Raw genomic sequence first — 25,983 nt, forward strand, 5'->3', positions numbered from 1 at the left:
AAAAAGCAAAAACGTCAAACTAAACAACATATAATATAACACTACTAGGAGTATATTAGGATTAGTAACTCTCAATATCAGCGCGATCAAGAATGGATATTTCTTGATCGCAAAAGGATATTTTTGTCTCGAAGGGACAGCCCAGTTGGGTTTGGCCACTTTCACATGGAACGCCGGATCTATCCACCGCAAAGCCTCTCTGAGTCTGAGTCTGTCGCACGGGGCTTGCTTAGTGCGGTCTATATTTTTTGTGTGATTTGCAGGTTATTACACAGGGGTATATTTACCCAATACGAACAAAGTGTTCACCACAAAGTGCTCACCCGAAGGGCAGCCGCTGTGACAGAGGTTGTAACGGCTGTGGGTTTCCCTCTTACCAAAAAATAAAATGAATATTTCTCAAAGCTATTACTTTGACCCACTTCCTACAGCATCATCAGTCTGATTTGTGGCCTTTAGAAGTGCTCGAATCATCACCAGTGTCTAACAATAGCAGCTCCTGCATTAATAGAGCTGATCTTTCTGATGAAGAAGTTATGTTAGCTTCGAATAACCCCAAGAAGCGAGCAGGGAGAAAGAAGTTTCGAGAAACTCGACACCCAGTGTACAGGGGACTGAGGGAGAGGAATTCAGACAAATGGGTTTCTGAAGTCAGAGAACCAAACAAGAAATCAAGAATATGGCTTGGCACTTTCCCTTCTGCAGAAATGGCGGCTAGAGCGCATGACGTGGCGGCTATTGCATTAACGGGCCGTTCTGTGTTTGCTTGAACTTCGCAGACTCTGCTCGGAAGTTGCCTATTCCTGCCTCAACCGCAGAGGAATATCCAGAATTTTAAGAATATGGGTGTATTATTTTTCGGCTTGGTGAAAAATCTATTCATTTTAATTTTATGGATCGTTCCTACAAAATTAAATATTCATACTTCTATTTAATCTATCTTAATTCAAATAAATTGTTATATTTAAATCAATCATATTAAAGCATGTCAGTCAACAGATGAAGAAGTTATAGCACAAAAATTAGGCATTTGTAGTTCTGTACATGTATATTTGACACTTTAATTGTGTTTGGATTTGAGCAAGTTATTCAATAAAGCTGCAGCGAGAGAATTAAAATACAGAGCAAGGAGAGAATAGTTAGATACCTGAGGCTGAGAATTTTACAGGAACGTGGTCATGGAGAAGAAATGTTGCTTCTTGAAGAATTCATTTACAGATGCTAGAGCCGATAGATAGAGAGAGAGTTGAGAGGGAGACAGACTGTGAAGTTTGCTTTTAGGAATTAGGGATTTGATATATTAGTATATACCCAAATTCCTCCTAAAAATGTGGGCCATGTTTTTAGCCAAAAAAAACTTTAAAAAACAAAACTTAATACAGAAAAGGAAAGGGAAACAAACTAGACTGTGAAGTTTGCTTTTAGGAATATGGATTTGATATATTAGTATATACCCAAATTCCTCCTAAAAATGTGGGCCATGTTTTTAGCAAAAAGGACAGAGGATCAAACCCTTGACCTCAGAGTACATAGGGACACCAACTTACCAATGAACCAAGGTAGTCAATTGAGCATGGATAGTCACAAACATATCTATATCGATAATTATAAAATTAGTACTGTTTATACATAGCCTAGGGAGGAGAGCATGAGTGCATGTACCCCACCCCCTCCACGTAAATCTGCCTCTGCTCAATCGATGCCAAGGATATTCAGAAAGCGGCGGCTGAGGCCAGAAGCGGACCCACATGGAGAGGAGGGATCACCGGTGTTAGGGATATAGTAGATATGCCTTAAATCCAATCTCATATTTGATGATTTGAACATATTTTTGTGAACGTTATTTGATATAAAAATATATGGCATATGATATTATTTTATCATAGTTATTATTAATTGTTTGATTAACTTGATAAGGTCCTTGATTAAATTTTGAAACTTGACATTGTGATAGAGATCATGATAATGAGAGTGAAATTTCTTATAATTTAATCTAAATTTGTTCTTGATCATAGGATTATTAATTTGGACATTAGTAATCCGGTTAGATCAATATTTATATGATCGTCTTTATTGGATAAAGATTAGTTGATCTCATTAACTAAATCACATAGATAGATGATGCATATAGAGATATGATTATTGAACCGACTCATTGGATAATTTCTAATTGTTAGAATTACCATAAACTGTCAATAGGATATTCTCTTGAAGAATGTGATGTAAGAGTTTCCTTTGACCTGAGATCGTCATAGTAATTGACAAGCTATTTATTGTGCTTTGATACTAGATACATATGGCTCTAGGACAATAGTTAAAATGATATTGGGTACGATTAAATACTTGTAGAATTAGTGATTGGTCAAGATGGAATCTGTCAAATTCTTGGTAATGAGTTTAAGCTCCATGTTGTCATGAATTATAAACGACCAAACTAAGATCTTGGCCACGGCAATTGAGTGAAAGAAGAAAAGAGTTTCTTAGGTCATTCAATAGTCGATTATATTTGACATGAACACATAGTTGGTCGCCTATTAGGATTTAACAGTTGAACCATATCCTAGGGTGACCCAGAGCTATAAGGACAGAAGGAATTACTATATTATTCTTCTACGGATTCTTGAGAGTAAATTGTATACTTCATGTTATCCGGTCGTTAAGGAGTATTGCTAGACGCCACCCTCGATTAGTATATTGATGTGGTTAATTTACTACCGGCTTAGTAATGAACCTATGGGGTCGCACACTAACGAGTATTCTGATCTTTGCTAAAGGATTAATTACTTTATTATTTGATAATTAAATTAAAGAATTTAATTAGTTAAATAAATTTAGTTATTAGTCCAAATGAAATATTATTATATTCTTTGTTAGCACAGAGGATATGATTAATATTGTGAACGAATTGAAGTTTTCTATTTAGAATAGAAAATTAAATAGTATCTCTTGGTTGAAATATTTATATGATATATATTTAATAGTCATAATTGATATTTATATATAGATATTAATAAAGTATCCAATTTGAAATTGGATTGTATATCCCATGAGAGACGCCGACTACATGAAATCCATTGGTTATGGAATTTGAACTTTGCAAAATATTAATTAATGACTTATAAGAAAATCCAAAATTGAAATGGATTTGGTATCATTACAATACCAACTTTGACGTTGGACTACATGGAAAGTCCAAGTAGAATTCGGCAGACTCAAACCCATTAAGAATGGGTTGCCGATTTTTCTTTAGAAAAATTCCAAAAAAGTTATTTTTGGAAATGACTTTTACCCTGAGTAAATCATTACCTCAACCAAATAAAAAAATAGTTTATAGGTGATTTTATAGATTAGGGTGAGAGAGAAAATTGGCCGCAACAATTTTTGAGAAGAAAAATCACTTTATGAAAGTAAGAGTGCAACACAAGCCAAGAGAGAAAATATTATTACAAGAAAAGTGTTTCTTGTTCTTCTATTATTGAGTTGAGATTTTTGAGAAAAATTTCAGCACAATATTTTGTTCAATTTCATTCGCCGGTTTTATTGATCAAAGAATTGATAGTAAGGATCGGTCTCGGTGTGGATACGCATAGAGTCTTCACACTATCGAAGAAAATTCTGAAACGAGGCTCTCTTCACCAGGTACGTCTTAGATCCGATTTTTGACATGTAAATAAATTTTAAACACGAAAAGATCTTCATAGGATTGTTATTGTCTTCCACTGCATGTTACAAACACCTATACACAATCCATCAACCGGCTCCCGGTAACTTTGGAAAAAATTATCTATATATATGTATATATACCTTAAAAATATGATATATAGTTCTCTGGGACCCCTTAAGACACAAAAGCACTCTGGGGGCACTGGTAGGAGTCGCTATTTTAAAGCCAAATACCTGAGTTCGATTCTCAGCTACTACACATTTCTGCTTCCCATGTTTTTTTATTATGTTTTTCAGTTGGACAATTTGATATGATAGCCCAATGACCCATATTTTAGTTGGAGAATATGGTCAGCCCAAAGGCCCATATTCAGCTACTACCCAGTTGCCCATTTCTTTTTTTTTTGCCTTAGTGGTGCCCCGCCACCTATAAATTCTGGGTCCGCTTCTAGCAAGAGCCGAGACTTTTCAGACATCTGAACAGTCAGAAAGAGTTTCAGGAGAATCTGCTGAAATACTAGAAAGTAATAAGTTTTTTTATGGATGAGGAAACGCTCTTCTGCATGCCGGGATTGCTAGCGAGTATGGCGAAAGGACTAATGTTATCTCCACCTCATTACTTAGAAGTTGGAGATAATGTGGAAGTTGTTGCCGACATGACTCTATGGAGTTATACTATATAAATAGTTCTGATTATTGCTTCTTTCGGACAATCTATGTTCTCCCCTTTGAGTGTTGGGAGTGTATGAACAAAGTATCACGTAAAAAGTAGAAAAGAAAAATAAGATATGTATAAGAAGTTGGATACTCTTAATGGTGTGAGACCTTTTGGGGAAAACCGTGCAGGCTTGGCCCAAAGTAGATAATATCATACCATGTTAAAAGTATTTTTGGACCGTTTTAGCCTAATAACTAGTATAAGAGCCAATGGTTTCGCGAGACGAGTATGGATATGGCATAGGGCCCGGCTTAGTGTCTTTGCCCGTTTATGGACCGGTTCACTACCTTTACCCATAGCTTCAAAGAAGCATACACAATCTCTCATTGGACTTCGGTGACCGTAAATACTCGGATCATGTGGGTGACACATAGTTAATCTTCAAATTAGCCCATAAACGGCGATGGGTCATGTGAAACCTAGTTCAAGGGGAGATTGTTGGGAGTGTATTAAATGGAATTTGATCGTTGCTCCTCTAGGTAAATAACTCAGCATTCAACTAAGTACACCATTTAGTCTTTTTGAAGCATGGGTTCCGACAAATAATATTAACCAATTATATATATATATATATATATATATATATATATATATATATATAATAACTAGTTTGGCGAATAAATCATGAATTTACTTACCCCATATATTTGGCCATAAAATCATGGATCTGGTAAAGCAACTATCATTTCATTCTTCTTCTGGGTCGAAGTTGGTACTAGCTTTTTTTCTTGCTTACGGAAGAATCCAAATTTGTAGGTTAGTACAATAATATTAATATCCTATTTCCTAGTCCAGTAGAAGAAAATGAGGGGAACAACAAGATTCCTATTTCCTAAAACTGTTACACGTGGTCCACTCGTTTCTTTCATTTCTTGCAAAGGTGGAGTTGCAAATGATATAAACTGTCAAAACCGTGTGTTAGTGCGAGTGAATGATTGGGTGTAGGTCAGTAAACATAGATGGCTTCAAATATTTGAAAGGTCAGTTTTCTAACTTTAACCTTCAAACATGAATACATTCGGACTCTCCTAGGATACAACTAAGATTTGTCATTTAGTCCTACCAAACAACTCCAAAAGGAATTAATGCTTCACCTTCTACTATCTTCTTCTCGAAGAATTTGAATGTTTACGTAGCTTTCAGCTCATGTCCGTTCTTGATCTTGACTTCGAATATTACTTCCTCCTATTTATTATCACAATATCAAAGTGGAAAAGGACCAAAAATGTCCCTAAGGTATTGAAAATGGCTCAATTTTGCCTTCCTTCCACCTATTGAGTCATAAATGCCCTTAACATTAGTTTTTGGACTCAAACTTACCCCTATATCTAACAGAAGGGCCAACAATACCCCTAACGTATTGAAAATGGCTCAGAAATACCTTCCGTTAACCTTTTGGTCCGCAAATGTCCCTAACGTTTGTTTTTGGGCTCAAACTTACCCATATATATAACAGAACTAACCTGGTCAATTTTTTGACTTTAACTTCGCTATGCGACATTTTCTTAATCTGCCACGTGTATTATTTTATTAAATAAACTCACATGTATCTTTTAAAATATTCAACGATCTTGACCCGCTCCTATATATTTGGACGGTCGGATAAAAATAATTACGTTCGCTAGTTAAATATATAAAAAAATATACAGTGATTATATATAAAAATATGTATATTATACATTAATATTTTAATATATATTTTGCATGATATTATTTTTAGGAGAAATTATACGGTGTAGCTTTCCCTTCAAATTTTGCAAATCTTAATAAGTTTAACAAATATAAATTTTAATTTGCAAACATAAAAATGATAATGTTTTATTTATATGATTCTAAAGGAGAAACAAAGAAACATATGAAAAGAAAATTATTTAAAACCTTTAATTATATACATATCCAACTGCTTAGCACATTAATGGACTTCACATGATCTTTTCAATGAGAACTAATAGTGTTTTAATATATAACGATAGAGCTAAAATATTAGCAAAAATTGTCGTTCCATTGTCAGATTTGCTTAATAAATTCGAGTTATAGATCATAATTAATAGGAAAAACTACACCGTATAATTTCTCCTAAAAATAATATCATGTAAAATATATATTAAAATATTAATGTATAATATACATATTTTTATATATAATCAATGTATATTTTTTTATATATTTAACTAGCGAATGTAATTATTTTTAGTCGACCGTCCAAATATATAGGAGCGGGTCAGGGTCGTTGGTTATTATAAAAGATACAGGTGGATTTATTTAATACATATAATATACGCGGCGGATTAAGAAAATGTCACATGGCGAAGTTAAAGTCAAAAAATTGACCAGGTTAGTTCTGTTATATATAAGGGTAAGATTGAGCCCAAAAACAAATGTTAGGGGCATTTGCGGACCAAAAGGTTAACGGAGAATATTTTTGAGCCATTTTCAATACGTTAGGGGTATTGTTGGCCCTTCTGTTAGATATAGATGTAATTTTGAGTCCAAAAACTAACGTTAAGGACATTTATGGCCCAATAGGTGAAATGAGGGCAAAATTGAGCTATTTTCATTATTTAAGGAGCATTTTTGACCCTTTTTCGATGTCAAAATAACAACATATTATATTTCAAGTTACAACTAGTTTATATACAATATATAATTGAGCATCTTACTTTGATTCGACACGTGTTTGACAAGTGGAGTTCAACATGCATGTGCCCTTAGCTAGAAAATAAACTCTACACATGTAGGTTAATTAAGATGTATATACTTTTTGATCTATTATTTATCATTCAGTAAACCTTCATTTGGTATACTTTATCGTGGAATGGATACACAATTAGAAGGAAAAAAAAGAAGATGATGAATTGGGCTAAGAAATGTTAGTTTTTCTTTGGCCGATTTACAAATAGATACTTGAAGTTCGAGATTGGGTTTCCAGCGGTTTTTTCTAGACACTTGAACCTACTCAAAACTAATAATATTTTAAATATATGTGATCGTTCACTAAACTTATATATACGTGACATTTGCTTTGCTTAGTTTGATAAAGTGCGTGTGGTTACACACTTTTAAAAATAATATTTAGAGAATCATTGTTTAAAAATAATATTTACAGAATCATTGTCATTTACTATAATTACCTATAAATCTCAAAGCATTAATTAGTAATTTGGTAAATATAGTAACTAGTAACATTCTAAAATAAGTTAAAATTCACTAATAATACTAAAAAGAATTTATATTATAGGTGCATATGATTTAAATCTAATTATTTTAAACAAACAATTACTTCAGTTTTATCATTTTCAAATGTCAAAGATTTGTCGGTAGCAGCGTAAGTAATCCTAATACTCTATATAAGCAATATTATTCCAAAAAAGGAAGGAAGGAAGGAACAGAAGCAGAAAGTAGAAAGATTGAGAAGTTGCCACATCAGCAAAAACCCACTGGAGTTGGACACACTTAAGACTTGGAATTTACTTTTCTCTCAAACCAATCCACTCGTTCCAAAAACGCTGGGCTTAGGACATTTCTAAAAATATCCAGCCTGTCCCCTCCAATTACCTACCGTGTTCTTTCGCCCGCGTCATCAACCTTTTTTAGCTTTATTATTGTTTCAGTTATCATAGCTTACTTCCCCTATATATAGACGCTCGCCTTTCATATTGACCAGAAAAGAAAAAACCTCCAACTGACCAAACATCCAACACTACTAGACTGTACTCTTTACTCTCTGAATATATATATATATATATATATATATATATCAGTGATCAAGAATGGATATCTTTCGAAGTTATTACTCCGACTCACTTACTGAATCTTCATCACTTTCTGATAACAGCAGCTCCCCATGTAATAGAGCTAATCTTTCTGATGAGGAAGTTTTGTTAGCTTCAAATAACCCCAAGAAGCGAGCAGGGAGGAAGAAGTTTCACGAAACTAGACACCCAGTATACAGGGGAGTGAGGAAGAGGAACTCAGACAAATGGGTTTGTGAAATGAGACTACCAAATAAGAAATCAAGAATATGGCTTGGAACTTACCCCATTGCAGAAATGGCGGCCAGAGCTCATGACGTGGCAGCTATTGCATTGAGGAGTCGTTCTGCTTGCTTGAACTTTGCAGACTCTGTTTGGAAGTTGCCTATCCCAGCTTCTACCGACGCTAAGGATATTCAGAGAGCGGCGGCGGAGGCTGCCGAGGCTTTCCGGCCATCTGAGTCAGAAACAATTTCAGGAGAATCATGTGCTGGCACTACTCCTGAAACGCTAGAAAATGATAAGTTTTTTATGGATGAGGAAGCTCTTTTTTGTATGCCGGGATTTCTAGCGAGTATGGCGGAAGGATTAATGCTGCCTCCACCTCACTTCGTAGAAGTTGGAGATTATGTGGAAGCTGCTGACATGCATCTATGGAGTTATACTATTTAAAATACTTCTGGTTATATTGTCTCTTTCGAACAATCTATATATATCTATATCATCTTCCCTATAAGTATATATAGTCAATATGCAATTAGAATGCTCGAGGTTCCTTAAATTAGGATTTAGTTAGGAGATATATACCGGTAGTTTCGTACTCAAATATTTGGAAGGTACGAATTTACAATAGCGTTGTAAATATTTGGTTAGGCAAGTGAGAAACAAAAATCTTTGTTATTTTCATGCCATTGTATTTGAATGAAATAAGTGTTGAGGTTTTGTTTTTAAGATGAAATATTCTTAAAATGAGGGTGAATGGGAAATGGAGGAAAAATAAAATTTTGAGTAAAATTTTAAGTTCCCCCTCTTGACAATGAGACATTGTCCCATATTGGAAGAGGAAGACATTTTTGGTGGGTATATATATAATTGCTCTTCTTGCAGCTCTTAAAGAGTTAAGAAGAAAGCAAGCCTCGCGCCGTCGTCGTCGCTCGCTCGGCTTCGGCTGTGAATTCAGTGGGCTCGAATTTATTATTGTTTCATTACGTTAACTTATATTTTGCAGAATTATTATTTACAAATACAACAATATTGGCGGGAATAACAATCTTAAGGAATTTATTATTTATTTCTGTATTTGTGTTATTCTTATTATTCTGCAAACTAAAACCTTTGTGGTTTGTGTACTCCCGTTTTGGAGAGTTAAGCCTTCGTGGCGTTTTGTTGGATATTAAAATCTACGTGATTTTTACTCCAGTTTGAAAACGTGTATTAAACGTTTGTTTGTGTCATTTTTTTTATAGAAAAAATGATGACTGAAAGCGAAAACCAAGCTGTTCCGATGGTAACTGCCAACACATCGACAAGCCGAACACCGGCGTTGGCACCGGCAGAAAAACCCGAAAAATTTTCCGGGATTGATTTCAAGCGCTGGCAGCAGAAGATGTTCTTCTATCTAACTACGTTATGTCTACAGAAGTTCATCAAGGAATATGTTCCTGATCTGCCAGATAAAACTCCAGAGAATGAACGCTTTCTCGTGATTGAAGCGTGGAAGCATTCTGATTTTTTATGCAAGAATTATATTCTTAGCGGACTAGATGATAATCTGTATAATGTATACAGTAGCATGGAGACGTCAAAAGAATTGTGGAATGCGCTTGAAAAGAAATATAAAACTGAAGATGCCGGGATGAAGAAATTTGTTGCCGCAAAATTTTGGACTACAAAATGGTAGATAGCAAGTCTGTTATTACCCAAGTCCAGGAATTGCAAGTGATTATTCATGATCTGCTTGTTGAAGGTCTTGTCATCAACGAAGCATTCCAAGTAGCAGCAATGATTGAGAAGTTGCCTCCGTTGTGGAAGGACTTCAAAAATTATTTGAAACACAAACGAAAGGAAATGTCCCTTGAAGATCTCATTGTTCGGTTGAGAATCGAAGAGGACAATAAAGCTGCTGAAAGGAGAGGCCGTGGAAATTCAACAATAATGGGAGCAAATATTGTTGAAGCTAACAAAAAGAGGAAGAAGGCTTCTGGTCCGAAATACAACCCAAGCAAGAAGCGGTTCAGTGGAAACTGCTACAACTGTGAAAAAACTGGACACAAGTCTACGGAGTGTCGTGCTCCGAAGAAAGACAAGAAAAGAGGTCAAGCAAACATGGTAGTAAACCATGATGATGTTGATAACTTATGTGCCATACTTTCTGAATGTAACTTGGTGGAAAATCCCAAACTGTGGTGGTTTGATTCAGGAGCCACTCGCCATGTTTGTGCAGTTAGAGAGGCTTTTGCTACTTATGCTCTTGCTGAACCCGGAGAGACAGTTTATATGGGAAATGCTTCAACAGCAAAAGTTGAAGGATATGGAAAGATATTTCTGAAAATGACTTCTGGCAAGGTCATGACTTTGAACAATGTCCTTCATGTTCCCGAAATGAGAAAGAATTTAGTCTCTACTGGACTTCTTGTTAAGCACGGTTTTAAGTGCGTTTTTGTGTCCAATAAAGTTGTCATTAGTAAGAATGAAATATTTGTAGGAAAAGGTTACCTCACCGAGGGCCTTTTCAATCTAAATGTAATGGTTGTGGAAAATAATAATAATATTTTAGCTTCTTCTTACTTACTTGAGTCAAATGATTTATGGCATGTACGTTTGGGTCATGTCAATTATAAAACCTTGCGAAAAATGATTAACTTGGAAGTACTGCCCAAGTTTGAATGCGAAAAATCAAAATGTCAAACATGTGTGGAATCTAAGTATGTTAAACATCCTTATAAGTCAGTTGAAAGGAATTCAAATCCTTTAGACTTAATTCACACAGATATTTGTGACATGAAGTCAATACCATCTCGCGGTGGAAAGAAGTATTTCATAACTTTTATTGACAATGGTACTCGATATTGCTATGTTTACTTACTGAATAGTAAGGATGAAGCAATAGACGCATTCAGGCAATACAAAAATGAAGTTGAAACGTAACTTAACAAGAAAGTAAAAATGATAAGAAGTGATAGGGGTGGTGAATATGAATCTCCTTTTGAAGAAATATGTTTAGAATATGGAATTATTCATCAAACAACAGCCCCTTACACGCCCCAATCTAATGAGATTGCGGAAAGAAAGAATCGCACATTAAAGGAGATGATGAATGCGTTGTTGATAAGTTCTGGTTTGCCACAGAACTTGTGGGGGGAAGCCATTCTTACGGCTAATCGAATATTAAATCGAGTACCCCATAGCAAAACACAATCCATTCCATATGAAAAATGGAAAGGAAGGAAGCCCAACTTGAATTACTTTAAAGTGTGGGGGTGTTTGGCAAAAGTGCAAGTTCCTAAACCCAAAAGGGTAAAGATAGGACCGAAAACCGTTGATTGTGTTTTCATAGGATATGCGACAAATAGTAAAGCATATCGATTTCTGGTTCATAAATCAGAAAATCCCGACATTCATAATAATACGGTTATAGAATCAGATAATGCTGAGTTCTTTGAAAATATCTATCCGTATAAAAAGGAATGTGAGTCATTTGGTGAAGGATCTAAACGACCTCGGGAAGAAACAAAAGAAAGTACATGTAACCAGGAGGATCCAAGACGTAGTAAACGTCAAAGAACGTCTACTTCATTTGGACCGGATTTTATGACTTTCTTATTGGAGAATGAGCCTCAAACATTTAAAGAAGCTATGACTTCTTCGGAATTATTGTTTTGGAAAGAGGCAGTCAATAGTGAAATAGAATCCATATTGAACAACCATACATGGGAATTGGTTGATCTTCCTCCTGAAAATAAACCTTTGGGTTCTAAATGGATTTTTAAAAGAAAAATCAAAGATGATGGCACTATTGATAAATTCAAGGTAAGGCTCGTAGTCAAAGGGTATAGACAACGAGAAGGTCTAAACTACTTTGATACATACTCTCCAGTTACAAGAATTACGTCCATACGGATGTTAGTAACATTAGCTGCAGTGTATGGTCTTGAAATTCATCAAATGGATGTTAAGACGGCCTTCTTAAATGGAGAGTTGGAGGAAGAAATTTACATGGAACAACCTGAAGGGTTTGTGGTTCCAGGTAAAGAAAAGAAGGTATGTAGACTTGTTAAGTCTCTTTACGGACTAAAACAAGCACCCAAACAATGGCATGCGAAATTTGACCAAACAATGTTGTCAAATGGTTTTAAAATAAATGAATGTGATAAATGTGTGTACATTAAAAATGTTCCAAATCACATAGTCATTGTTTGCCTATATGTGGATGATATGCTGATAATGAGTAATGACATTGCCAACATAAATGCTACTAAGCGTATGCTCAATAGCAAGTTTGATATGAAAGACTTGGGAGTTGCTGATTTAATTCTGAGAATTAAGATCCATAAGACTCCTCAAGGTCTGGCATTGTCACAATCTCATTATATTAAGACAGTACTTGAAAAATTCAATCACTTGGGCTTTAAAATTGCAAAGACTCCAATTGACGTGAATCTTGCATTAGCAAAGAATAAAGGCCAAAGCATATCACAATTGGATTATGCTCGTGTGTTGGGATGCTTAATGTATATCATGAATTGTACACGACCAGATATAGCTTGTGCTATAAGTAAACTGAGTCGATATACGAGCAATCCAGGCCAATCTTATTGGATGGCAATGAAACGAGTTTTGGGATATTTAGAACATACCCAGAACTTTGAATTGCACTACAGTAATTTCCCTGTGGTGATTGAGGGATACTGTGATGCAAATTGGATCACCGGTTCAACTGATTCTAAGTCCACAAGTGGATATGTATTCACTATTAGTGGAGGAGCGGTATCTTGGAAGTCATCGAAATAAACATGTATTGCCCGCTCTACAATGGAGGCTGAATTCATAGCCTTAGATAAAGCCGGTGAAGAAGCTGAATGGCTCCGGAATTTCTTGGAAGACATTCCATTTTGGCCCAAACCGTTGGCACCAATATGCATACATTGTGATAGTCAAGCGGCAATTGGAAGGGCTGGGAGCGTTATGTATAACGGTAAATCTCGTCATATACGACGAAGACATAAAACCGTTAGGCAATTACTCTCTAGAGGAATTATCACGATTGACTATGTAAAGTCAAGTGATAATGTGTCGGATCCACTTACAAAAGGCCTAACTAGAGAGGTAGTTGAGAAATCATCAAGGGAATGGGGCTATGGCCGAGAACAAGTCATTGTGGCGGTAACTCTACCTAGAAGACTGGAGATCCCAAGATCTAGGTTCAAGGAGATCAAACAAAGTCATTAATGATGGTTCAACATTGTCAAATAAAATTTTAGTCCATTCTCGTGATGAGACAATGTTCAGTACCAAGGATAAAGCATTAAGGCTTTTTAATGATTTCTAAATTTGATACGGGGTATATCAAATAGTGTATCTACAAGATGACACATTTAGGAATCACCTATGTAAGTGTAAAGTGTTAGCCGCTTCAAGGAGAACTTTGTAAGGCCAGTTCTCTACGCACTTATGAAACCAGGCGGTGTTCATGGCTGAAACGAACACAACAATGAGAACCAAAGACGGTTAAGGGTTGATTGTGTAACTTATGGTTGTCTAGGTATACACTAAAGATCGATGGTTCAAAGATATCAAATCTACCGATTGACCGAGTATATCCGACATAAGTTTACTACGGAAAGTTCAAAGGGAAACTTACTTATCCAGATGCGATTAATCCTTACTTGTAAATCACACAATTTTTTTATGCATACTTCCGTGATATAGCCATTCCCCATTCATGTGGGGGATTGTTGAGGTTTTATTTTTAAGATGAAATATTCTTAAAATGAGGGTGAATAGGAAATAGAGGGAAAATAAAATTTTGAGTAAAATTTTAAGTTTCCCCCTCTTGACAATGAGATATTGTCCCATATTGGAAGAGGAAGAAATTTTTGGTGGGTATATATATAATTGCTCTTCTTGTAACTCTTAAAGAGTTAAGAAGAAAGTAAGCCTCGCACCGTCGTCGTCGTCGCTCGCTCGGCTCGGCTTCGGCTACGGCTACGGCTTCGGCTTCGGCTTCGGCTTCGGATTTGGATTTGGATTTGGTCAAATGATCGATTGATTGATTAATTTTTTGGACCAAATTTATTTGTTAATAGTAAATATTAACGTAAGATTATCCGCATTTGTAACGGATATTTTCCAATCCGTGTATTGACCATTTGGCAGCCACCTAATGCTCTTCCCACCATGAATGTGCTTGCTCCACAAACAAGAAGTGCTTGCTCCACAAACAAGCTAATGCTTGCTCCACCATGGAGGGTGGACGTTTGGTCTTCTTCAACACTGGCTGCTATATATATGTGCAGCAGATGTTGAAGAAAGACACTCAACACTCAACACACAACACACAATTCGCTCAACAAATTGGCTATACATTGCACTCCTTCCTCTCAGCATTTCCATACGATTTTCTGAGTTTATACTCCTTCGTTCTGCATTGTTTTTAACTTCAAACAAAGCAACTGTAAGTGTGATTTGCTACCGAACTTTGTGTTCGCTGAAACACTGGGTTTGAAGTACTGCTACACCAGTGTGTTATTCGTTCTATCCTGGGAGAAAATAATCCATTACCTTGGGTACTAGGAGGGGATTAAATTTCTTAAGGAAACATTGTGAATTTAGTGGGCTCGAATTTATTATTGTTTTATTACGTTAACTTATATTTTGCAGAATTATTATTTACAAATACAGCAATATTGGCGGGAATAACAATAAGTGGCCAAGTAATTAATCTAGGACGTATTTAATCTATTTTGGAGTATTCAACATTTTTCGCCTTCCAATATTATTATTAATAAACTTTGACTAATATTTTAAAAATGTACTTGCTATTTTGCCACATCCTTCTTTTTCTTTCTTTCATTTACGGGGATGTACCCCTTTTCTTCTTTTTCTTTCTTTTATTTATGGGGATGGACCCCACAAATCTCCACTCCACACTCATTCACCTGGAAGAGGTAACACCAGACTTCTAGTTTGAGTGCATGCCGACAAGTTCATTGCACATTTCGAACTTGTCTCTTTGTACCACCTTGATCAACATATCAGCGGGATTCTCACTTGTAGAAATCTTCAAGAATTTTAGAGATTCATTCTCTACCATTTCTCGAATCTAGTGATATCTCACGTCGATGTGTTTGGTCCTTGCATGGTACATGGAGTTCTTGCTAAGGTCTATTGCACTTTGACTGTCACAATAGATGACATACTCCTTCTGATGCAATCCAAGCTCTTGAAGGAACGGTTTCAACCATATCATCTCCTTGCCAGCTTCAGTAGCGGCAATATACTCCACTTCAGTTGTAGAGAGTACGACATACTTCTGCAACCTCGACTGTCATGATATAGCTCCCCCTAAAAATGTAAACAAATATCCAGTAGTGTATTTTCTATTATCAATGTCACCTGCCATATCAGCATCTGTATAGCCCTTCAAGATTGGATCAGATCCTCCAAAGCACAAACAATCTCCCGCGGTACCTCTCAAGTACCCGAGTATCCACTTGACTGCTTCCCAATGTCCTCTTCTATGATTTTCAAGAAACCTGCTGACAATATCAACCGCGTGAGCAATATCAGGTCTTGTGCATACCATTGAATACATCAAACTTCCGACGGCAGAGGAATAAAGAACTTTGGTCATGCTTTCCTTTTTCTCCATTGTTGTAGGACACGTCTTCTTGCTTAACTTCATATGACTAGCAAGAGGTGTGTTGACTGGCTTAGCATTCTTTATGTTGAAGCGTTCCAGTACACGTTCAATGTACTTCTCCTGAGATAGCCGCAACTTTCTATTTGTTCGCTCTCGAACTATCTTCATACCCAAAATTTATTGTGATGGGCCCAAGTCCTTCATATCAAATGACTTGGACAAATCTCCCTTCAACTTTGCGATCAACTCCTAGTCTTTTCCTATAATTAACATGTCATCCACATACAACAACAAAATAATAAAATTATTATCAGAAAAGCTTTTGAAATATACACATGGATCATAATATGTCTTTTATGTAAGTTTGACTTTTCATGAATGAGTCAAACTTCTTGTACCACTGTTTGGTGATTGCTTCAACCCATAAAAACTCTTAGTCAATTTGCACACCATGTGTTTCTTTCTATATACTTCAAATCCTTCTGGCTGCTCCATATAAATCTCTCATTCCAAATCTCCATGAAGAAATGCAGTTTTCACGTCTAACTGCTCCACTACAAGATCTAGGCTAGCTGTTAAGCTCAAAATTATTCGAATATAAGTCATTTTGACAACAGGTGAGAAAATTTCATCAAAATCGATACCTTTCTTCTGTTCGAAGCCTATAACCACCAATCGAGCTTTGTATCTGACCAGCTTGCCATTTCCATCTTTCTTGAGTTTAAAGACCCACTTACATTTGCGTGACTTTTACCCTTTGGAAGTTCAACCAGCTTGTACGTGTCATTATTTTGTAGAGATTCCATATCTTCTTGCATGGCTTTCATCCACTGGTTCCTTTCTGGATGGGACAACACCTCTTTAAGATTTTCTGGCTCCCCCTCATCATTGATGAGGACATACTCTATAGAAGGGTACCTGCATAACTCTACCCTTGGATTTTCTGATCTCCTCAGAGGTTGAGGTTGTTCTTCTCCCTGAGTGGGGTGTTCCACTTGCTCGACATCATCATCAAGTTTCTCCCCCTGCTCAATAACCTCACCAGGTTGCTCCCCCTGCTCAGCAACCTCGTCGGTCGTACTTTATGCACTTGTGGGATAGTTAGAAGAAGAAGGAATGGTAATAAGGTTAGGGATTATACCATTTGTTGTCTTCTCTGGCTGGTCATCTACAGTTCCAACTTTACTTTCTCGGAAGACTACATCTCTACTTCTGATGAACTTCTTCTTTATAGGATCCCACAATTTATACCCGAACTCTTCATCTCCATATCCGATGAATATGCAGGGAAAATATTTATCATCCAGCTTTGTTCTCTGCTCCTTTGGTAAATGTGTAAAATCTCTACAACTGAACACCTTTAGATGTGAGTATGACACTTCCTTGTTGGTCCAAACTCTCTCTGGGATGTAAAACTCGAATAGAACTGATGGACTCCTATTGTTTAGGTAACAGGTTGTCTGAACTGCTTCACCCTAGAATGACTTAGGCAGTCTAGTCTAGCTATTTTGAGCATGCTTCTCACCTTCTCAACAATGGTGCGGTTCATCCTCGCGACTATGCCATTGTGTTGTGGGGTTCCAGGAACTCTCTTTTCATGTCTGATCCCATGGCTCAAACAGTACACTTCAAATTCTCTTGAAGTGTACTCACCTCCATTGTCACTTCGGAGACGCTTTAGCTTTTGGCATGTCTCCCTTTCCACCAAGGCATGAAACTTTTGGAAAACTTGAAACACCTGATTTTTGGTTTTCAAAATACAAACCCATAATTTTCGTGAAACATCATCAATAAAAGTAAAAAAATATTTTTTACCGCCCATCGATTCAGTTTTCATTGGACCACAAACATCAGAATATACCAAATCAAGTATATTTAATTTTCTTTCAGACGATATCTGAAATGAGACTCTATGTTGCTTACCAAATAAACAGTAGCCATAAGGTTTTACCTTTGTACCTTTGGCATAAAAAATGAGTGATTTCTTGGCAAGAATCTGCAATCCCTTCTCACTCATATGACATACTCTTTTGTGCCACAAATCTGCAGAAATCTCATCTTGTGCTGCGTTCAATTCACCTTGGCATATTTCTGCATTTGTCTTTACAACATGCCACGAGCAACTCCTTTTGCAATCACCAATGATCTCTTGGTGAGTCTCCACTTTTGATTTGCAAAATAGTTCTCGTATCCATCTCGGTCTAAACCAATTCCCGAGATCAAGTTCATCCGCAAATCAGGTACATGTCACATGTCCTTTAGAACCAATGTGCATCTGACATTCGTCTTGATACAAATGTCACCAATCCCTGCAATCTTTGATTAACTTGTGTTACCCATTATCACAGTGCCGAAATCACCTGCTACATATCTACAAAGAAGATCTCTTACCGGTGTGGCATGGTAAGATGTTGTTGTATCAACCACCCATTCTGACTTTGGACCTAACAAGTGTATGCATTTCTCTTCCTCATTTATAAAGAGAACAACATTATCATTGTTTTGACCATGGCAATTGTGTTGTCGTCGTTCTTTTGGCCACTCTTTTACATTAGCCCTTCCTTGGATTTGGGAAATCTCTTTTGAAGTGACCTGGTTGATCACAATTGTAGCAATTTCTGGCTTTTGATTTGGATCGGTTCTTAGACTTCCCACGAGCTCCGAATCTACCATAGTTGCTCGAACTCCTTTGATAACCCCTGCATCTACCTTCTGTGATGAGAGCATGTCCTTGATTTTTAGGCTTTTTTTTCATCTTCTCATTGAGTAGAAGAGCCGATGTGACATCTTTCAACTCAATGGTAGTCTTACCGTGCAGGATGGTTATTGCCAAATTATCGTACGAAGATGGCAATGAGTTCAACAGCAAGATGGCTTTTATCTTCTTTCTCGATTTTCACTCCGAGGTTGGTGAGCTGTGTGATTAGTTCGTTAAATACATTTAAATGTAATATAAAAATTGTACCTTCACCTATGTGTAGGGCCTATAATTGCTTCTTCACGTACAATTTATTTATCAGCATTTTGGACATGTATAGGCTTTCCAACCTTGTCCAAATGCCACGTGCGGTGTCTTCATCAATGATGTTATTTACCACATCATTTAATAAGTGCAACTTGATTGCACTAGCATCCCTTTCATCCAAGTCAGCCCAATCCTCAGCTTTCATAGTATTAAGTTTTTTGGCATCAACATCTAGTACCTTGTGTAATCCTTGTTGAATGACCAGATCCCTCATCATTCTTTGCCATGTTGAGAAACCATTATCTTCGTTGAATTTTTCTACCTCGTACTTTACTCCGGATATTTTTTTTCCGTTGAGTTAGTAATAAAAGCGGAATAATATCGTAGCACCGAGATATGGTAATCAACAAAAATAAAAAGAACAACAAGAACACAATAATTTTTACGTGAAAAACCCTTTTGAATAAGGAAAAAAACCATGACCCCGAGAGGAGCAATTGATATTACTATAGCAAGGAATTTTATACTTTGTAGGTCCGAGTAAAATACTCCAAAGACCACTACAACACTCAAAAGAAATAACCCTCTTTTGATATTTCCAACTCACTACAATATCACTCACTTTTTATTTTTCTCATAAATTATTTTCTTATACCCTGTCTGTGAAACCTCACTCTTTCTTTCTCTTTGTTGGTGTGTAGAAATGAGAACCGAATCTCGGGGAACCCTGATCTAGACACAATAAGATCAATTGAGTTAGCAAATCTAATGAGCATACAAGCATCTTTTTCCTTTTATTTTTGAATTTGGCACTATTTAAATAATAAAGAACCTACAATAAGGTTTTATTCCTTAAACACTAACTCGGCCAAGACTCACCAATAAGGTAACTCCACCCTGTGTATTTTGGATCAAATCAGTGACAATTTTCCACTCATGCCCTTCCAAAGTTGGGTAAGTGATCTTCAAGGGCATCTCCCCGATCCATTCTTCCCAGCGCTCCTCAATCAAATCCATAGTTGTTGTTGCTTGTGCAGGAGTAACTAGAGTACTGAAAATTGCAATAAAGTTATCAACTAAGAAAGACCGAAATTCCATACGAGCCGGGCTGATATTAACCAAAAAGATACCCTCCTCAAAAGGGCCTTAAATCAAAGACCCAGTTAGGAATAGAGTTGAGAATGACATTAAAATTGAACAACTGTGTAGGAGTACTAATAAGTTTTGTAAGGGTATAGTTTAGTTAATTGAGTGAAATTAGGTCAGTAGTCTTTCTGAATGTGATAGCTGAGAACTGTGATTCTTCGCTCGATCAATTCTTGCCATCACGCTCTGGCTTTAGCATCTGCCGAGCACATCTAAGTGAAAAATAGAAAAAACTAGATTTCAATTGGATACTCTTTTTCTCTGTTCCAGGTACAAGTCAAGTTGAATTTACAAAAGAGAATTCAGTGTTAGAAGTATTCAAATCCATAAATTCACTACGAAACAAGGCTCTCTTTTTATAGGCGAAGCCTCACTCTCTGGAGCCTACCATATTTGACGATTTGCACATACTTTTCCTTCTTTTTCTTTCTTTCATTTTTGGGGATAGACCCCTTTTCTTATTTTCCTTCTTTCATTTATAGGGATGGACCCCTTTCCTTTTTTTTTTCTTTCTTTCATTTATGAGGATGGACCCCACAATTACATCCTAATATTTGGGCGCTAGGACAGTGAAATTCTTGACGTTGTAGCTTTAATTTAGAAAGGCCTTATTTCAGATGTGTGGATGTAGCTCAACTGTAATTAACATGCTTCTCACATTTGTTAAGATCTATAATATCTCTATTTATTAATTTTTTTTTTTTACAGATCTCTAGCTCTAGCATGCTAACTTGTATTTTAATGCTTAGTTTCATATTATCATTTGAATCATGCAAGATATATTAATATGAGAAAGTTGACACGGAAGGGGAAAAGTTTTTGTGAGCAAAATCATTAATAACTAAGAGGATGAGAGTATAGAAGTAAAAGGTGAGATGGATATGCGTCAAATATATATATATATATATATATATATATATATATATATATATATATATATATATATATAATGGCTTGAATTGTTATTATAATCGGCTTATTTAATCAAAATTTTATTATCAAGACAAATTAGGAGGAAAAAATAAAAAGAGTTTATCTTAGTGATGGAGAAGTAACAAGTTAAGGGGAGACAAAGAACAAAATAAGGAAAGAGAAAGAGAGATAAAATTTTTATGTTGGCTTTACTGAAATGCTGTTACAGATAGGCAACAGGTTGATAGAGTAAAAGGGCTTTCTCTCTCATGCTCTCGGCGCCCGTTAGCTAACGTACGCTGGTCGCGACTTCCATGGGGAGAGGCCGAGGTCGCGGACGAGGAAGGACAAAGAAATTACCTATTATTGCTTTTGGCAGCTCAGTAAGTACTAGTTATCAACCTAGGAAATCAATTCCACCCCAAGCAAAAGAGACAATACCACCGGAGCAACAAATGGCGCAGATGATTATGAGTGAAGAAGGATCATCTTCAATTGCCACTGGAGCGAGCAGGAAATTGAATCTTAGTGCAGCGGAGATAATATGGCAAGTTGATAATGTTGTTATAGCTAGATATGGGGAGAAAACCAATGGAACAGTAGCCATGGCTAACCCTAAATAGAGTAATGCTAACAGTAATGTAGCAAAGAAAGGGGAAATACAAAGGAGCTTAACAAACATAGAAATGAGACCAAATATCCTAAAATTGGTACTGAAATCCTTAAGGAGCAGACTAATACTACCGACAGAATCGAGGCCACTGTACCAAACATTGCTACTTCAAACTCCATGAACAGACAATTCCAGCAGCAATCCCCTCGTATAGCAGAGAAGGGCCAAAAACCTAGGTGAACTTGTTTCAGTAGAATCGAGTAACTACACATGGTATGACACTTCGATACATACCTCCTCAAGTTGTTGATAGGCAACCAGTAGTGCAACTAGAACTTCAGGATGTGGTGGAAGAAGAGGGGAAATGGAATGTGGCGATGATTGCGTATATAATTGGAGAAAATCCTGGTTATAATACAATGAAGAGATATATTGCACTGCATTGGCTAGATATTACTGAACCTGACTTGTTCTTACATGATGAGGGTTATTATATGATTAAGTTCCAATCAATGGTGGATATGCACAAAGTGTTCTATGATGGTCCACACACCATCAACAATAGACCAATAATTGTAAAGATATGGACACCTGATTTTGATTTAAGCCAGGAATTCCTAGCTGATATCCCTCTATGGGTTATACTCCCTAAACTACCTATGAGTTGCTGGGGTAGTGAATCTCTAAGTAAGATCGCCAGTGCAATTGGAAAACTTTTATTTGCAGATGAATGCACTACCAAGCAAACAAGAATCTCCTATGCGAGGATGCTGATAGAAGTCAATATAACAAAGACCCTGCCTACAGAGATAACTGTTATGGATCCTAGAGGCAGAAAACTCCAACAGCAGTTGGCGTATGATTGGAAACCTAACTATTGTGACAAATGCCAGATGATTGGGCACATATGCCCTGCTCAGAAAGGGCCTAAAATGCAGAAGAATGAGAAGCCAAAACGAAGAAGAGAACAAAAGAAAGTAACATATGAATGGAGATATAAAGGACCAGTGGGGGTTGAAACTACCAACAAAGTGAATCGATAAAAACTCCCATAGCACAACAACAAGAACATGTTAGCTTAGCAGTGGTGACACATGAAGCTAACTTGTCATATGAGACTAGAAAGAGTCATGAGATTTCTGTACATGAGGCTACAAGAATGAGATCAGCAGGTAAAGGCAGAGGGGTGGAAAGCCCAATGATGAACTTAGAAAATTTTTCTTTACTATCATCTCCATTAAATAGGAATAATCTCCATAAAGGTTCTACGAGTACCAGTATGAGCTCCTCTCTACCTCATGATAGAGGTGGGGATACTCACAAGACTCTATGACTTGGCTAATAGGGAATGTCAGGGGCATCAATAAGTGGTACAAGTAGAAAGAGCTGAAGAACTATCAAAAAGCTAAAAACATAATGCTTGCTGGTATCATAGAAACTCGAGTTAAGGAACATAATATGAAGAAAGTGTGCTTCCTTATTGTCCAAGACTGGGAAATTTTGCACAATTACACATGTGCAACTAATGGGAGAATTTGGCTAATATTGGATCTCAGAAGCACAAGTTGTTCATTGCCTAGTCAATGGAATCATAGGAGATCAGGAATGTCTACTTACAGTGGTCTATGGATACAACACTATTGAGCAAAGGAAACAATTGTGGGATAACCTGATTAAGATTGGACATGGGGCCAACAAACCATGGATCCTTAGAGGAAATTTCAACTATGTATTGCAGCTTCAAGACAGGATCAACGAAAATCCAGGACACTTGTATGAGGTTTATGACTTCACAAAGTGTGTTCAAGATTTAGGTATTAATGAATTGGCATGGGAAGGGGATTACTACACTTGGCCTAACAAACAAGATGGAATGGATAGAATCTGGAGCAGAATCGATAGATTGTTTGGCAACAATGAATGGATAATGCAATATGGACATATCACTATTGTATATGATGTTCCTTTCATATCTGATCATGCTCCTATGAGCTTGAATCTCACAGTAGACCAGGGCAACAAGAGAATTTCTTTTAAGTTCTTCAATGTGTGGGCTGAACATGAAACCTTCCTAAGTATTGTACATCAAGTTTGGAACCAGAGAGTGTACAGGTGGACAATGCAGGACATCTGGGTGAAATTGAAGAAACTCAGACCATTACTCAGGAAACTTAATATTGAAGAGTTTAAATTCATCAAACAAAAGATTGATACTGCTATGACTGAGCTTCTCATAGTTTAAAAAAGCATTAATGCTAGTTGTACTGATGAGCTGACTGAGAAGGAGAAGAATCTTATCCAAAGCCTAAAAAAATAGAATATGCTATAAGAAGGAGCCTTAAGACAAAAAACTAGAGCTAAATGGATAAAATTAGGTTACTCTAATACAAGGTATTTTACATTTGTGATAAAGGAAAGGGTCCACAGGAAGTAGATCCAGGAACTACATTCACTTAAAAGACTAACTGATCCGGAAGCTATAAAAGTGGAGATTGTTGATTTCTATAAATCACTAATGGAGACTGCTGCTCACTCACTACCTGCAATAGACAAGTTGGTAATGCAAAAGGGACCAAGGCTTTCACAACAACAGAGAATGAAACTTTGTAAAGATGTAACTGAGGAAGAGATCTATGAAGGACTATGCTCCATTGGAGAAGATAAAGTACCTAGAATAGATGGCTACAATGCATGTTTTTTTTCAAGAAGGCATGGCATGTTATCAAAGAGGAAGTCATAGAAGTTGTGTTAAATTTCCTTGCTACAAGCAGGATGTACAGAGCTATCAACTGCACTGCCATCACATTAGTGCCCAAGACTGCCAGGCCTAAAACTGTAAAGGAGTTTCGACCAATTATTTGTTGCACTGTGCTATACAAGATCATCTCTAAGGTTCTGGCAGCTCGACTACAAATTGTCATTCCCACTGTTATCAATGAAGCTCAGGCTGGATTCATTCCAGGGAGAAGAATTGTAGACAGTATAATCCTAGCTCATGAACTAGTGAAGGCCTACTCTAAAAACATATCTCACCTCGATGCATGATCAAGATAGACTTTCAAAAAGCTTATGATTCTGTGGAATGGCCATATATAAGACAAGTCATGGAAGAGATGGGGATCCCTCAATTATTTACCTCATCGATAATTGAATGAATTCAAACTGTCAACTACTTTATCATTGTTAATGGTGAGCCAACAACTCCCTTTAATGCTGTTAAAGGATTAAGACAAGGTGATATAATGTCACCTTTCTTATTTGCGATTGCAATGGAGTTCCTGAGCAGAATCATAACTGTCTTAAGGAAGTTAGAGAGATCAAATATCACCTTAGATGTGCTAAGCTGGGAATAACTCACCTTAGCTTTGTTGATGACCTACTACTATTTACCAGAGGTGATATCAATTCTATAAAAGCAATGCAATAGAAATTTCTACAATTCACTCGGGTATCTGGACTGCAGGCAAACATGAACAAGAGTAAAGTCTATTTTGGTGGAGTTCCTGCAGAGCATAAGCAGCAGATTTTTCAGCACTTAGGATTCACAGCTGGAGAATTACCCTTTAAGTATCTTGGAGTTTCATTTTCTATAAAGAAACTCAGTATACTGCAGTGACAACCCCTTATAGACAAAATTGACTACAAGGATCACTTCTTGGACTGCAAAGACATTATCCTATACAGGGAGGGTGCAGTTAGTACATAGTGTATTATTTGGAATTCAGGCTTTCTACGCGCAGTTATTTGTGATACCTACCAAGGTAGTCAAGTTAATTGAAGGAATATACAGATCTAAGGATTTGGAATCGTGCAGCAATAGTCAAAACTTACTAGGATTTGGCACATAAGCAGGATAAACTTTGGATTCGACGGATTCACACATACTATATCAAGGGGAAGAAGTTCACCAATTGGACAACACCACAACAAGCTTGTTGGATGGTTAGGAAAGTTTTGAGGCCAAGGAAGTTCTAGAGAATCAACAGTATATGCAGTCACACAAGAAAAGTTTAATCATGCAAATATACTTGACCCTGCTTGGTGATTACAGTCGATTGGAATGGAAAAGTTTATTTTTTAGCAATGCAGCGTAACCCAAAGCTAAATTCTCAATGTAGATCATGATGCATGGAAAGCTATTAACTTCTGATAGGTTGTGTAAATGGGGACTCGATGTGGATACACAATGTGTGTTTTGTCAAAGGAAGGAGGAAAATAGAGAACACTTATTTATGAAGTGTGAGTACACTAAAAGTGTTTGGAATAAACTACTTCAATGGATGCAACTTCAATGCCCTAGAACCAGAGATTGGCAACAACATAACCAGTGGATCATCACATGTTCTAAAGGCA

General features: G+C 36.7%; 3 protein-coding genes and 1 pseudogene across 3 annotated transcripts; all 4 read left to right on the forward strand.

Annotated features, from left to right (window-relative positions):
• The first annotated feature begins 392 nt into the window (after positions 1-392).
• On the forward strand, positions 393-4,720 carry LOC107816658 (dehydration-responsive element-binding protein 1D-like; annotated as a pseudogene).
• Positions 4,721-8,036: 3,316 nt separating this feature from the next.
• LOC107816659 (dehydration-responsive element-binding protein 1D-like) lies at positions 8,037-9,039 on the forward strand. The gene has a single exon (XM_016642391.2). It carries the CDS (start codon positions 8,152-8,154, stop codon positions 8,803-8,805), a length of 654 nt encoding a protein of 217 aa, XP_016497877.1. The 5' UTR covers positions 8,037-8,151; the 3' UTR covers positions 8,806-9,039.
• A 12,866-nt stretch (positions 9,040-21,905) lies between these two features.
• LOC107791505 (uncharacterized) lies at positions 21,906-22,673 on the forward strand. The gene has a single exon (XM_016613590.1). The coding sequence runs from the start codon at positions 21,906-21,908 to the stop codon at positions 22,671-22,673; it is 768 nt and encodes a 255-aa protein (XP_016469076.1).
• A 116-nt stretch (positions 22,674-22,789) lies between these two features.
• On the forward strand, positions 22,790-23,872 carry LOC142179968 (uncharacterized). Its single transcript, XM_075250873.1, has 2 exons — positions 22,790-22,802; positions 23,187-23,872. Exons 1-2 carry the CDS (start codon positions 22,790-22,792, stop codon positions 23,870-23,872), a joined length of 699 nt encoding a protein of 232 aa, XP_075106974.1.
• The last annotated feature ends 2,111 nt before the right edge of the window (positions 23,873-25,983 follow it).

This window comes from Nicotiana tabacum, chromosome 4 (assembly GCF_000715075.1).
Source record: "Nicotiana tabacum cultivar K326 chromosome 4, ASM71507v2, whole genome shotgun sequence".
NCBI classification, from domain to species: domain Eukaryota; kingdom Viridiplantae; phylum Streptophyta; class Magnoliopsida; order Solanales; family Solanaceae; genus Nicotiana; species Nicotiana tabacum.